Raw genomic sequence first — 15354 nt, 5'->3', positions numbered from 1 at the left:
ATGTTTTAAGTCTTACAAAACGAGTGCTTCTGTTTGTTTTCTGCTGTTGCGTGCGTCCAGTAAAATGTGAGTGCTGTTGAGTGTCTTGTAAACATTGTACCACACAGATATAGGTCGTGTATAGAGTTGATTGCTGTTCCCTCTGATGTGTAGTGTCGCGTAATTGAGAGCAACCACGTGTTTAGGTGTGCAGAGCCTCTGTGTAATGTTACAGTGTTTAATGTGCCTTTATCTCGACGTTTGTTGTTTGTTGTTTAATACGTGTCATTAGTGCATAGGTGTGAAATGTGTAGTTGCTGTGGCAGTAAGGCGATAAGTATCCATTGAAGTGTAGACCACTGTGGTCTCACAGCCCCCCCTTGTGGTAGTTTTTTGTTATAGCGGGAATGTCAGTTCCAGTTCATCACTGTTTGAATGCTTTGTGTTTTACTTTGTTTCTTTGTGATTATTTTCCCTTTTAGAAACCACACATCCCCATGCAGTTGTTAGCCATCAGAGCACAAATCAGCCCATAAAGTGTATTACTTCTGGACATCTGGACTAAGGTTGATGTGCTAAGGGTGATATCTGCTGATGTGTTCTCAGCAGAGTGACGTTCTGAGGTGTATAACAGACTCAAACACACTCCTGTGTCTGCTAACGGAGGATAGCTTTCGATAGCTTCGTACCCTCGGGCAGCACAGTGAGCTGCGTGGCTCGGCTGAAGGTGCTCTTGGAGCTGATGTCCAGGTTGACGGTGGTGAAGCAGAAGTACATCCCGGTGTCGTTGGGCTCTGCTCGGGCCAGGTAAAGGTTCCCCGTCACCTGAGACACGAACAAGCGTCCATCCGACCTCGTGAGGAAGTTTGGAAACTCGTTCAGGAACCAGCGGTACGACAGAGCTGGAATCATTCAAACAGACAGTTCAAAGGTTTAAAGAGGTTCATATAACACAGTCAGCAGAGTGTTCAAAACCTGCTTCACATTTCACCACATTTATCAGCTTTCTACTCTAATACACACAGGAACAGGTTTCTCAGCAGTGTATGTACCTGGGTAATGAGGGGGGGCCTGACAGGCCAGGAAAGTTCCCACTCCTTCGTACCCTGTCTGAGGACTCCTGCTGTCTGAGGAGAAGTCATCCAGGTCTGCAGACAGGTGCACAGGTGTGAGGAGGAACAAAAGACGACACCTGTTAAATAAAGTAGCAGAGTAAACCCTCTGTCATGTGATTAAAGAAGCTCCTCCCACTCACAGCCGAACTTGAGCACGGCGGCACGGCTGATGATGGTGCCGCAGCGGTTGATGGCGAGACACTGATAGGAGCCGGTGTCTCGTACGGACTCGGGGCTGCTGATCACCAGGCTGCCGGCCACCAGAGTGTAACGCACGTCCATCCCCAACGGGACCTCTGTGCCGTTCACCAGCCACCTGCAAGACACAGAGCAGGGCAGAGTGATGAGAGAGCAGCACACAGGAGGTGATAAACATGACGGACGTGTGTGTGTATGTGTGTGTGTGTGACTCACCTGTAGGAGGCAGCAGGGTTGGCTCTGGCCTGACAGCTGAGGGTCACCTTTCCTTCAGTGAGGCCTTCTGGGTAGATCAAACTGCTGGGCTGTTTCTCAAACACCGGCCCGCTGTCGTGACCCGAGACACACACGTCTCCGCCTGGAAACAAGCAAGCACACACACACACACACACACACACACACACACACACATCAATATACATTACAAGTACAGTACTTTTAACCACATGTAACTGCTTCTTTCTGTGTGTCGGCCATCGTTACGTGGAATTGAATGAATCCACCGATCACACGTGAAGGCACATTTCAGCACACAGGCAGAGCATGTTAGCAACATAAACTACACCCATCTCCATCCATCATTCATCGCATCGGGGATGCATTTCAGCTCTACAGGAGGAAAAGGGGTCGACTAGGAGAACGCACACACACTGTCTGAAACAGGCATGAAGTATTAATCTACATACCCCCCATGAACCACACCCTCAGGTTAAACTCTGTCTGACTCTCTGACACACACACGTCTCGTCTTCGCTACGATGACTCCAATATATCTGTGAACTAAACAGCAGAGAGCGGGGAGACGTCTGCAGGCTCTGCTACGAGTTTAAAGAGGAGGGTCTGTGGTCGGGATCAGTGGTGGTGCTCTGCTGTCCTGAGGCAGAGAGTGTCTCCTGCTCTTTAAAGGGAACAATATTCAGATTATATGATGCATGAGAGAGGTCACACAGCACTGACCAATCAGTGCGCAGCTGCTCAGCACACAACTGGACAAGTGGGAGATCTTTATTAAACCATGTGACCAAGTTCTAGTCTTCAACAGAATAACAGCTGAACTTTAACCCGGGCTAACACTGGCCTGGTACTTATGATCATCATCAGACGCTGATTCTGCACTTGCACATTGACATGAATGTGTGTGTGTGTGTGTGTGTGTGTGTGTGTGTGTGTGTGTGTGTGACTCACCGGCGGCCTCCTTCAGCAGCACTGAGCTGAGGAGCAGCAGAAACCGGAAGTGCTCCATCATCTGACTCCAGCTGGACCACAAGCAGACAACACCTGATCAGCTGACCTGACAGGAGGGGGCAGAGTCCAGTGTGAACCTGAGCAGGAAAACAAGATTCACTACATGAAAACGACTTTAATACACTCATTCAGTGTTACAGAAATGGTATAAGACTGAAATAGCAGGACATACTGACTCTTCCCAGATGTCATGTTTAATATTCAAACAGAGAGAGCAGCAGAAGAGGAGAACAGACTGATACAGAGGAGACAGATACAATAAAGACAGAGCGTGAGGAGTATCATGTGACTCTCTGACTCGGCTATTTTGGCATCAATTCAATGCAGAGCAGATGGAGGAGCGTCGTCCATCTATACATACAGTGATTGGTTTACACCTGCAGACTGAGGTTCACAACAAGAGCTTTACTTTATTGTTTAAGTTCATTTTGAGTTATTTCTTTATTCCCTCCTTTGAATGTTGTCCATGCTTTCTTTGTAATGTCAGGTGAAGACATTCATTTTTTTTATTATATTAAAAATTAATATTTTATTATTGTATTTGTGGATCCAGACTTTTCATGTCCGTGTGTCCAACGCTTTGCTTTAGTTTTCTCTGCACGCAGTAATAACAGCCTCACGAAGCCAACAGTGGTCCTGCAGACCGGTGCAATAAAAACAGTCTGACTTTACAAACACAGCATGTGATACATCTAGAGTCTTTTATTTTGTAGGGGGGGCTGCGTGATTTAAAGTGTTTGACCTGGTTTAACCCTGTCAGATTCTGGGTGTTTGAGGATTTCTGACGGATGCAGAAAGCTGTCAGACTCTGTGACAGAGAAACACACATGTGGCTTCTTTCAGGACACGAGTTCACCTCCAGGTCACATGTTCAGCCTGAAACCTCCTGAATCGTCTCCCTGTTGGATTCAACCTGTCATTTATTCATTCTGTCAACGTCTCCTCCTGATACTGAGTCTGTCTGTCCGTCCCTGAGGAGAGGTTACTGTCAGTCTGAGTCCTCTGTGTGTACACCTCCATGTTCTCTGTCTGTCTAACAGGAGCAGAGACACTCTCAGATAGGGCCCGGTGTGCCAATAGGATCCACAAGCCCATATTGTACACAATGTAGTAACTCTCCCGAGATTCACAGTCCCGCTGTCTACGCAGAATCCCGCGGTAATATCCCTGCATCACTGCAGGCACTTTGGCAACGGCTGTCAACAACACGTTACACGCTAGACGCTGCACTCGTGACAGATCGACTGTCATTCTAAACGCGCTAAATGATGTTATTAAGCTAGCGCGGACGAGTAAAATGTAAAACCACTTCTCCTGTTCAAATGCCAGGAAAGAGGGCAACAGTTGAAACACAATGAAAAAACTAGGAAAAGATAGGGGTGGGCAGTATACCAGTTTCAATAACGTTGCCGGTGTGACGTTCAAAGACCACATGGATTTTTCAATACAATTGAACACATATCCAGTAATAAGAACAGAAGGAAAAACTAAATTTGACGATAAAATATTACAGAATTAACTCATTATTTCAAGGCCAGAGAATTTGGAAAGTTAGTGGCCCGGCGTGCGAAAAAATCATTAGGGGCGTGGCCTCTTTGAGTGACAGGTGGCAGCTGCTAGGTGTCACCTCAGCTAATTCAGTCACTGAACTTAACCTCTGGGCTGTTTGTGCTGTTGGAGCCTTTTGGAGATTTGTTCATCTTGACTGTGCGTCTGTATGAAACAGAGAGCTGTGACACAAAGCGTCGACATCTGACGACCTGGGATGAGTTGCCTTTCTAAATCTGCATGCGTTTCCCTGAAAACTAATGATTAGACGTTCTCATTATTGATGCCGTGACACAATCCGACACCAAGCAAGAGAATGCAGACGACAGCAGGTTAGAAATCTGCTTGAAATCCAGACAGAGGCAGGAAACAGAAGCACCATGCAGGGCTGGTGATTGTAGAGGCTGACTAATGAGAGCTGACTGTATTGTTGTTTTTGGTGATGTCATTTCCTCGAGTATCTTCAAATGCGTCACATCTCTAAAATCTGTACAACCTGAACTCCAAGGTTATGGAAGGAAATAAACCATAAAAGTTAAAGAAAGAATTAAAAAACATTTTTATGCAGAAAACATCCATCAACTCCATCAAACTTTATCATATTATCATATCGTCTTAAGAGGTGAAATCTGCTTGTCCTCATCTCTGTTCCTCTCTGAGCTTTAAAGCAGCTGAAGGCCTGCTGAAGAAAAAGTAAAGATGGCTGTATTCCCAACAAAAGCTGGAACACTCTCTCTCTCTGTCCTTCACTACAGTGTCCCTGTGTCTCTGTCACCTTCATGCTCTATAGAGGGAACAAACGCCCGAGGACACAAAGCTTTCAGGGGACATCTGCTGCTGGAAACACATTGAAACAGAGGTTAAGAGATGTAGTAGCTGGGTGATGGAGAGGTGTGGTCAGACTGAAGGTTAAACTACAGTCACTGTGGTTATTTGTGGATTATTAAACATGTTAGATCAGAAAACAAGCTGTAAGAGGAGGCCTGGGTCGGCTTACTGTTTGCTGGGAAACCAGGTTACTGTGGACGGTCAAGTTGGGCAGGAAAATAATTATGCCAAGCTAGAGAGGAAACCAACTTACAGAGACTCATACAGCCTCTGTGTAGCTTTTAGATGGCCTGTATCCAGGATTATTTTGTGTACATGGATGCAGACAATCAGCTGCGAGTGTAGCAGTCTCCCTGTCCCTTCTCTCCTGATATATTTAAACGCTAACGCAACTTTCCTGATAACCATTCATCTTTAAAAGTTAAGAGTGTTTTCCGAGCGAGCTTCACTCACGCGGTGCTAAGACAGATTGCGTGACAAATTTTCACTATGCCTGCAGACAATAAAGCCGCTTTCCCACTGGGAAAAAAACCCACTAACACCCGCCAACATCCGGCAATGGGAAAGGTTACAATACAGTGAAATGACTCTGCAGTAGACCCGGGTAATTATCGCCTCGACACAAAACCCGTGTCAACACGCTAATCTCCGCTCCCTCTCTGGCGCGATGCTATGCTCCGTCGGTAACTTCGGCGACTCCTTGTCATCTCAGCTACAAATTCCGCCCGTCTCCGTCCGAGCAGCGTTTGTTCCAAATTTGTCACGCCAAGTTTGATAAACAGACTGAATGAGTAGATACAATAAAGACCTAACCACCTTAACATCTTCACTGTTTACTAACCCTGTTTCAGGCGCGTTTGTGATGTCAGACGGTGAGGCAGCAGAACAGAGACCGACAGGAGGATACTCCACTGGCAATGGGAACAGAGACAATCTATAAGCGGGTCTTCCCGGGTCTGAAAAACCCACGTCAACGCGCTAAAATTAGGTGGGAAAGGGGTATAAAACTCATCTGATCCAGCTAAAGAAGCCTTCACAACCTGTAACTCCTGCCTGTAGTTTGCACTGCATGTCAGTTTTCACAATTCATTGTTCGCCACATTTGGAAGATGTTTGTGTGTCGTTAAGAAAGAATAAAACAAGGTGTCAGAGTTAAATGTCCCCCGTCCGGCCCTGTTGTTTAAAGTGTCTTTTTAAAAAGCAGAAAGGAAAGTTTGACCTTTGCAAACTGAGTCTGGAGGATCCTTTAACATTCAGAGCAGACGTCTAATGGCGATCTGAGAGTCTGGCTCCACCACGGGGACATCTACAGAACCTGAATGTGTGACAGCTCGTTGATTTGGAGCCTTTGTGAGAAAGAGCGAGTCTCTTCACATCTGCATTTCTGGATGTGTTTTTTTGACCTTCACAGCAGGTCCCTCCGTGGATCTACAAGCAGAGGTTTCCTTTGTTCCACTTTCTGTTTGTTTGTTCACAAAACCAGCATCCTCTTTGTTTCCTACAGTGGCCCACGAGTACAAACCAAAAGGTTTCCATCAGGACAGAAACTTTTCTTTGTGTGTTTTTGCATATTTTATGGATTTGCATGATATATTAAATATATATACAGTAAATGTGTGTGTTTGCTGTTGATGCATTTTGCTTTCTGCAGCACGTTTCTTCATCCGCAGCGTTTCTGTTGTTGTACTTCTTTCTGACTTCTGCAGGTGTTGTTGAATGTGCTGCATGTTTCTACTAATGGACAACCCCCACAGTCTCCGTCAACGTCCTGTAGACTGTTTATTCTTCATGAGGACTTGGCCGTGTGACTTCAGGTCATCGGCACACTGATGTTCTCCAACAAGCAGGAGACAGAGTTAATGAGGCAGAGGCATCGGGGGGGAGGGAGGGACCACAGAGAGACTGCTGGATACACAATAAAGATTTTTCTATTGAAAGACAAAAGTATAGGTTAAAGGAGGAGGCTGTGTTGAGCTGCATTAAATCTCACAGTTTACATTTGGGCCACAGAATTTAGGGGTTGGTTGGCCTGTGTTTAAATGTGTGTCTATTCCTGTTTTATTGAACCTGGTCTGCAGTAAAGGCTCCATAATGTCCCTCCTGTGTCTGCAGCCTGCTCCTGCTCCTGCTCCTGCATGGCTCTTAGCCCTCCCTCTGCAGGTTACTCTGATGTATAATTGATGTGTGCAGAGTCAGGGAGAGTATCAGTGCAGAGCTGGCTGACCTCTGTCTGACCTTTAACACCACTGATAAACTTCAAACAGCAGGACGGTGTTTGTGACTCTTTAAAATGCTTCTGTTTTTCTATTATGGGTGAAATATGAAGATTATTGTGTCTGTTTTATCTAATCAGTGCCGCCCTGCAGAACACTGTCTGATTCTCCTGTAGGACGGAGCGTGAATGAGACGCCCTGAAAGGTTTTATCTGCTTCAGACTAACTTGTCAGCAGTGTTTGCTCCTGTATAAACTGGCTGAACACCAGAGGAGAGACTTAATGTATAAACTGAGCACATTTCCATCTGCAGAGACGCTCTCAGTTTTACAAACACAAGGTGACACAAGCAGTTTTTAAACCTCTGCGAACCTGCATCATAAAGTTTAATCACTCTGTTTGAATCCTACTGATGTCTTTATGTTCACATTAAAACAAGTTATCACTGCTGGTATTCTCTGATTTTGTACCACTGAAACAACATCCAGTTGGTCGTCTAACATCACTCTGCACTAACATGAATTCAGACAAAGGCTGGAATAATATTCATACCGAAATAACACCTGAATGTCTCCGCAGATCTACACTGAGTAGGGGTTAAAGGTCGCATAAGCTCAAAGAGAAGATGGTGCCAGATCTCAACTATAAACTATTTGATGCTCAGGAGCTAAGCTGAAAGCTGATTGGTTGATTCATCTCCTGTTTGAAGGAGAGTTTAAAGCAGAAAGATGAAAACGTGTGAACTGTATTATAAAGGAAGACTAAAACTCCACCTGTGCATGTTTCAACCTCCTGTAATGTCCTTATGTTCTAATCATCTCTCATTATTCATTGATTATGATCACTATTAGACATTAAACAATAACATGTAAACTCTTTTAAGCTGAACTGAGACTTTATGAAGATGATAAATCCTGTTCAACAACAAGCTTCTATTAAATATACACCTGTACACCTGTCAGGCTCCAAATAAGTGACCATACCTGCAGAAAAAAACACCTTACTGACACTTTATGAGAGGGAGACAGGAGCTCAGGCCGAAGAGTGTAAAACATTAGGAGGAGGAGGAGGAGGAGGAGCAGGCGGAGGAGAGGGAGAGAGAGAGGAGGAGGAGGAGAGACACCCAGCTGAAGCAGAGATCAGTTTCACTCCTCTAACAGTAGAGGATGACTTCATGCTCACTGACTTCATCACCACACACACAATCACTGCTGTTATCTGTGTGTGTGTGTGTGTGTGTGTGTGTGTGTGTGTGTGTGTATGATCATCAGAGAACAATAGATCCTCTATGACTCCCTGTTAAACAGAGAACCTCACTCACACACACACACACACACACACACACACAGACACTTAGTATTTCTGAGGTGAGTCGTGAGTAGATACACCTGATCAGACTCCACTTTGACTTCATCTAAACACCTGTTGAAGTGACTGATGTGTGTTTATCCTCCTCTGTGCTGATTGGCTGCTTTTCACTGTTTGACATAAAAACGACACAAACAGGATGTGTGATGTCATCTTGTGCAACAGAAAATGAACTCATATACACAGAAATGCGAAGCATCCAGCTGTGTGACCTCTGACCTCTGATAGTGCTGACTTCCTGTCCTGTCTGATAGCCGACCCCGGGCGGTTCACACAGGACAGGGACAGACTGACAGATTCAGGGTCTTTGTTCTTTAAATCTCTCTCAGGAGGAGACCTGCACAGAAGCTCTCAGTGACACACGCGTCGGTCCTTCTTCAGTCTGTTCTTTATGAACTGTGGAGACTCGATCGACCCACAGTCCTCAGCAGGGTCAGCTGAGGTCAGCTGAGGTCACTCTCTAAAGCCTCTTTCACACACACTCTGCACTCCTGAAAATGTCCACACATTGTCCAGTTGGGTTTTATGTGTGAACACAAAGCTCTCTGTTAAAAGTCTGTGTGAGGTGAGACGGAGCAGGTAACCGTGTGGAACATTCACACAGCGAGTGGGCGGAGTCTCTCTGCTTTATCCTCTTTACTGTTCGTCTCAGGTCTCTGTATGATGACGTCCTGATACGTGTTGGAGGGATATTAACCCAGAAACAGTCCCATGACTGAGACCCCTCCTCCTGCACGCTCCACACGGCCCGTCCTCATGTACACCAAACACAGAGAGTGTGTCCGACACTGACAGTGTGCTGCTGTGAGGGATGTGGGTGCGTGAGTTTAGTGTAGTTTAGTGTCTGCTGGTGACGCTAAATTACACTAAACTACAGGAACCCAGCATTAAAGTAAGTAAGTTCCCCTCACACGGTCCATCCCCCGGCTCTCCTGAGACCAGGACCCAGACAGCGTGACCTCCGTCAGACAGCAGAGTCCCTGTGGAGGAGACGCAGCGATGCTGATCTGACAGACACCGGGCGAGCAGAGAGCTGAGCTTAAACTGATGGATGAGACACGTTTTCACCTCTCAGAAAGAACCTGCAGACGACCAATCACACATCTCCCTCCTCTAATACAGCAGCCCGACCTTTCAAAATAAGATGATCCAAGTACTGGAGTCAGTTTTCACGAAGGACTCAAGGGTCTAGATAGTGATGATATATAAGCAACATCCTTTTAGACTTTCAAAATAAAGCAATGAAGATTCCGATAACAAATCTGCAATTTCTGGTTTGACTTTTGAAATTAAGAGATCAATAAATAGGCCCCTTTCCAGATACACTTTCAAAATAAAGCGCTCAATAAAGCTGCTTGACAGTTTATGACTTTTGGACGTTCAGATGTAATAAACACATGGTTAACTTTTACAAGCACTTTGGTGATGTTTGGACACCTTTATTAACTCTTTAAATGTAGGAACAAACTGCGCTTTAGTTTTGATAACAAACAGTTTGCAGGTTAAAAAGACGTCAACATGGATTAGTTGTTCAACAGGACTCACACTCTGTTGCTCTCAGGGATAAAAGTCCTGTTTGTTTGACCCATTTATTAGCGCTCAGTGAGCTCTGAGTCCTTCTGCAGAGAGATTTTTCCACCTTGACTGAAAAAACTTCCAACACTTGTAAGAGACAAAAACAACTACAAACTGTCAGTATGATTCACAAACTCAGAATTGAACTGTGATGACATTTCCTCACACGCCTCCTTTAACTGTCGGCCTCTGTAAACCCTGGAACACCCGACTATAAACCCAGCTGGGAGTTTTATCAGTGTGATACAGGATGCGGAGACATTTAAACACTCTGTCAGGGCTGTGTGTTGCATGCTCTCCGTCCTGTTGATGTGGTCCCTGTAAACTCTCGTGTCTGAGCTGTGCATCTTGGATGAAGCTCACTTTCTATGTGGCTTGCTGCCTGCCTCTCTCCCTGTAGGAGGATCTATTTACATAGAGAGGAGTTATTAGAGATTTCAGGTCACACAGAACTGCTGCTCATTCAGTCTGTTTTTGCACAAGCAGCTAATGCTAGGAATCAGTCCTGGAATCACTTTTGCCCTGCTTACTTAAAATGATCATTATTCTACAGAGGAACAACCCAAATATTGACTACAACTAAAAGAAACAACAAACTGCAAAATTTAACGTTACTCCTGAGACCGCACCAGTCTGTAGAGTTTGTTTAATGTGCCAGGGATTATCTCCTTTGAGATGCTACAGGGCTTTTAATGTGAAATACCTGCAGGAAGTGTCTCTAATGTGAGTCTAAAAGAGTTCGGTACCTACGCGCAGACGTACAGCTCCTGCATTTATCTGTGAGAGCAGGTTGGTGGTATGAAGATCACACCTGTGAGTCTGTACCTGTGCTCTCAGAGTGTTACCTGGGACGTGTTAGCTCTCCCCACAGTGTCACAGTGTCTGTTAGCAGTCTGCGTGTCCTCCTGCTCTGCTTTGCTGACTTTAATTTACTGTCCGACTGTAAGAAGACTTCTATCTTCAGGCTCAAGGAGCACACACTCCTGAATGACAGCGTGTTCATCTCTCTAAACTAAATCATGCAAAAAGAGAGCTGCTGCCTGTGCATGCTGCATCCCCACACAGGTTCAAGGCTTTGTGAAGGTGACATGGTGCACTCTGACTGTGAGCTCAGTGCTGCTTCCTGTGGTCACATGAATATGAGTAACCAGCCTCCTGTATGCTGAGGCCTGCATAACTTTACCAAACCTCAGCAGCTCGTTTGGGGCAGGCATCTGTCCTCACAGTATTTTAAGGATCATGGATGTTTATGTGAACACACATCGGAGTCTGTTTAATGACCTACAACAAACACAGTTTTGCTCCCATCTGTTTTAGTGAAATTCTAATTAAATTAAATTATTAAATAAAAAATTTAATACACATTACCCAGAATCCTCTGCTGAAATTCAGACCCTCTCATCTGTATAATACATCGTGCCAAAGAGTCAGTCTTTTTAATTTAAATTCATGCAGTAAAAACACAATCTAAACATATTGTTCAGTATCGTGTTGCCCCACACTGAGCTGAGTTTCAGGAGGTGAATCATCTTCTTTTTCTATGAACGCTCCTAATCTCTAACAATATCTGTTTCTGATTTTAACCATACAGAGTGAGCGGTTCTTCTGCTTTGTGTTTTAGGAAGAATTTATGAATGATGTGTGTGGACTAGGAATGCATGTCTAATAGGAATGGCTTGCAAATGACATATCGGCATTGGCAGATAAGTAATATTTCTGCCAATATTTTTTCCGCCAATAAAACAATGCTTTAAAAAAAAGCTAAAAAAGCTTGACGTAATGCTACGACATTAACTCTGCACAAGTGTGCACACGCACTGCCTGCACAAAGTTATCAACAATATACAAATAAAGACTAAAAAGTCACAGAAACTTGAGCCAATGAATAGAAGTTAAACAACTTTCACAACTTTTAACTAGCTAACAGTTAGCTCACATTCTGTCATTTCAATGGACTTAACAACATCAAACACGCTGAAAATACACTCGCGGCTAAAGCCGACGCAAACAGAGTGCAACATAAACATCAGTGCAAAACTGACGTACATATTCATGGACGCAAACACGATAAAAAGAGTCCATCGGCGATCACTGATGTCTCTGTAGTAGGTGTGGTAAACAAGTCCGGGCACGCCTCCCTCACTGCCATGTTTCGGGGAGGATGCTGCATTCAGGTGCGCTCAGAAACGTGAGTGATCAGGCACGTGACCTTTTGTACAATGCATCTTCCGCCAAGCGTGAAGAAGGGTAAAATAGAAGAGTAGGCATGATATCAATTCCACTACAGGGGGGACTTGATGTTCTCTGCAATTAGGTGGAAAAAAACATGTGCTTGATGTATCGGTATCGAAATTGGCAACCAGCAAAAAGTGTTGGAAATTATCAGCATATCGGAAATCTGCAAAATCGTGCATCCCTAGTGTGTACTACGACGAGCGTAAATGATAAATGTGAAAGTCTGTGGAATCTGACACCAATGCAGATTCTTAGATCAGTTATCAGGATGATTGCTGTGAACGGCACAAAGACTTCTTCCTTTAAGCTCTATATCTGCACATCTCTGACCCTCTGCAGAGGCACAGAGGCACGGCGGATCAGCGGTCACCTCAGGGTGCTGGGATCATATCAGTGTGATACATCAGTGCGAGGCGAGGGATCGACCTCTGCTCCGTCACTTATTAGAGCACAAAGAGCTGCAGACAGAGCTGCACGCTGACATGAGTCTGAGGGAGAAAGGCTTCACTGTTCCTCTCCGCTCAGAGACGTCTTATGGACTCAGATGGAGTCTGCTCGGTTGAACTCCAACGATCGATAGCTGCCTTCATGAGGAGACACTGAGGGACGAGGAGCAGACAGAGGAGGAGTGAGAGGAAGGAGCTTAGATCAGACATTAAGACGCTGCCCAATTTAAAATCTAAAACTATTCAGGGCTGATCCAAACCGTTAAAGACACAACTCTGATCAACGCCTCAAAGTATTTCAGTACTTTTTTCTTAAACAGAATAATTCTCTGTAAAAGTGAGCTAACAACAATGTACTGTGAAAACAAATCCATCCAATTCAGCTTAAAACAAGTACACCTAATGCACTCCTCAAACTGTCCTGAAAGATCCATATTCATGTAAAAACAAAGACATCACATAATAAAGTAAATGTAATTGTATCAGTGGATTCATAGAGTGCGGATAAACTACACTTCTACTGCCCGCACGTCATAGGAAACCCATGTCCTTCAACATAAAAGCGCAGCATAGACTTGTTGCCACACCTTTATTTTCAAGCACACTTCCATGACCCACTGAAAACAGCTCTGTGACCCACTTTTGGGTCCCGACCCACCAGTTGAGAACCATGGAATTAAACAAGTTTTATCAACAATTTCTGACCATCTACATTAAACTCATTCCTCATCACTGAAATAAGAATCATCTTTGAAGGTGATTAAAAATCCACGTAAAAGGGGTTAATGTGTATTTTTCTGTTAAATATTAAAATCCCAGAGAAAGAGAGAGCGATCCTCTTTGACTAAGACTGAGATAAAGCTGATTAAAAATGCAGTCGATCCTACGACGAGACCTTCAAACGATCGACATGAAACCACCATGAGACAAAGACTGGGTTCGATTCCTACAACACAATGAAACTGATCTGACGTCCCATCTGCAATAATAATAAGATATTAATAAGAGAATTAAAAGAGATCACAAAAGAAATTACTGTGTTTTAAGCCATATCTTAGGATATCCAAACTATGAAATTATTCAGTTCAAAACTTTATTACAGCCTCAAGGTCCAGACAAAAGACGAGGCACAGAATGAATTATATACAGGAGCACAATAAGAGTTTAAAGTGTCTTTTACTACTGTAAACTTGTGCACTATAAGTACAATAAAAAAGTGTAACTGTATATGAAGATGGTGCACAACGACAGCACCATCACAGCCGACACATGATGTGTTTACTGTCCCCATACTTCAACTGAACCCCTCTCATGTCTCACAGCTCATTTAAAAGCTCATTTAGCCCTATGAGTTCATGTGAGAGTGGTTCATTATTCTAACAGCTCTGAGTGTAGCTCTCTAACTCCATAAAACACTCAGGACAAATCCTGTCACTCACATATGAACACATGAAACTGAGTTATCACCTCTGACTCTGAGTATTTCTATTGAATACAAATGTCCTTAAATACTTCATTAATAGATTAGGAAGCAGTGCACACACTGGCTCACCCTCAGGAGGCTCTACAAGCTGAAGCCTCCTTAAACAGCAGAAGAATAAACATGTAACATCACATTTTCTTTTACATGGAAACAGCTACTTCAGTGAGCTGCACCTTAAACCAAATCCCATTCAATCTCTGTTCAATTCACAGCACATGAACACAGAGAGGGGACACATAACCCAGTATACCCAGTATAATACAGATTATTCATGCCGATATGAAGACGTGTTACAGCAGAGGTACTTAGTCATGTTATCAGGCGATGAAACAGCCAGATTTAACATTAAGTTTGGTGTAACGTTCACCACCTTACATAGCAGGAAAGACAGCGAGTGTGTGAGAGGGAAACTGCTGCTATTGCGTCAAAAACACCAACAACCGGGACACCCCATTCATACAGCCGAACCAGCACTCAAAACAAGCCCAAAATCCAACAACTGTATGTAACCCAATCACGCTCTGTTTTTACACAATAAAAGCTGGAAAATGAATAAAAATATAACGGGGTTTGGTTGGAGGTGTTGGTCTGTTTACCTGGCTGATAAGGGCCGGGAAGCAGCGATGCGGCGCCGAGAATGATGCGCAGGAGGCGGGGTGATTCCGCTCGGTACGGCGGTGAAAGCAGCAGCGACCAGAGCTGGATCCACACTGATTTGATGCTCCTCCTTTTCTTCTCTCCTCCTCTGGATGTCCTCCTCTTCTCCTCCTCCTCCTCTACGCCGTAAAAATGTATTAGTCTGATTCAAGGACGGACCAGCTTCTCTCTCTCTCTCTCTCTCTTCCTCCCTCTCCCTGTCTCTATTTTCTTCCTCTCCTCCTCCTCATCCAGCCTTCTTTCAAGCACCTTCTGCGCTGCTTCCGTAAAGCCCGCGAAAATACAGCTGAAGCACTTCCGGTATCTACATCACAGAGTTAAACGTCCGGTCAGTGTAACGCGCTGGGACGTCCAGCTAGCGTAACGGCTAATGTTCGTATTTAAAGGTACATCAATCAGTGTTTTTACGTTTAAGTGCTAATAGTTAACTTTACATGGCTAACTAGGATGTGAATGGGCAGGTG

The 15354-nt window shown here is 44.4% G+C and overlaps 1 protein-coding gene across 1 annotated transcript in view; it reads right to left on the bottom strand.

Annotated features, from left to right (window-relative positions):
• Positions 1 to 15134, bottom strand: part of cntn2 (contactin 2) — a 30365-nt gene extending 15231 nt beyond the window's left edge. The window contains exons 1-6 of the mRNA XM_069677519.1: positions 14830 to 15134; positions 2478 to 2614; positions 1509 to 1650; positions 1235 to 1410; positions 1032 to 1127; positions 669 to 881 (exon numbers count right to left, since the gene is read on the bottom strand). Of these exons, the coding sequence (XP_069533620.1) occupies positions 669 to 881; positions 1032 to 1127; positions 1235 to 1410; positions 1509 to 1650; positions 2478 to 2538 (688 nt within the window). The 5' untranslated portion in view covers positions 2539 to 2614; positions 14830 to 15134. The remainder of the gene's footprint in view (positions 1 to 668; positions 882 to 1031; positions 1128 to 1234; positions 1411 to 1508; positions 1651 to 2477; positions 2615 to 14829) is intronic.
• Between the last annotated feature and the right edge of the window lie 220 nt (positions 15135 to 15354).

Source organism: Semicossyphus pulcher, unplaced genomic scaffold (assembly GCF_022749685.1).
Source record: "Semicossyphus pulcher isolate SPU_LCO1_2020_fin unplaced genomic scaffold, fSemPul1.0.p SCAF_3, whole genome shotgun sequence".
NCBI classification, from domain to species: Eukaryota; Metazoa; Chordata; class Actinopteri; order Labriformes; family Labridae; genus Semicossyphus; species Semicossyphus pulcher.
This window is presented reverse-complemented; position numbering and strand designations above follow the sequence as displayed.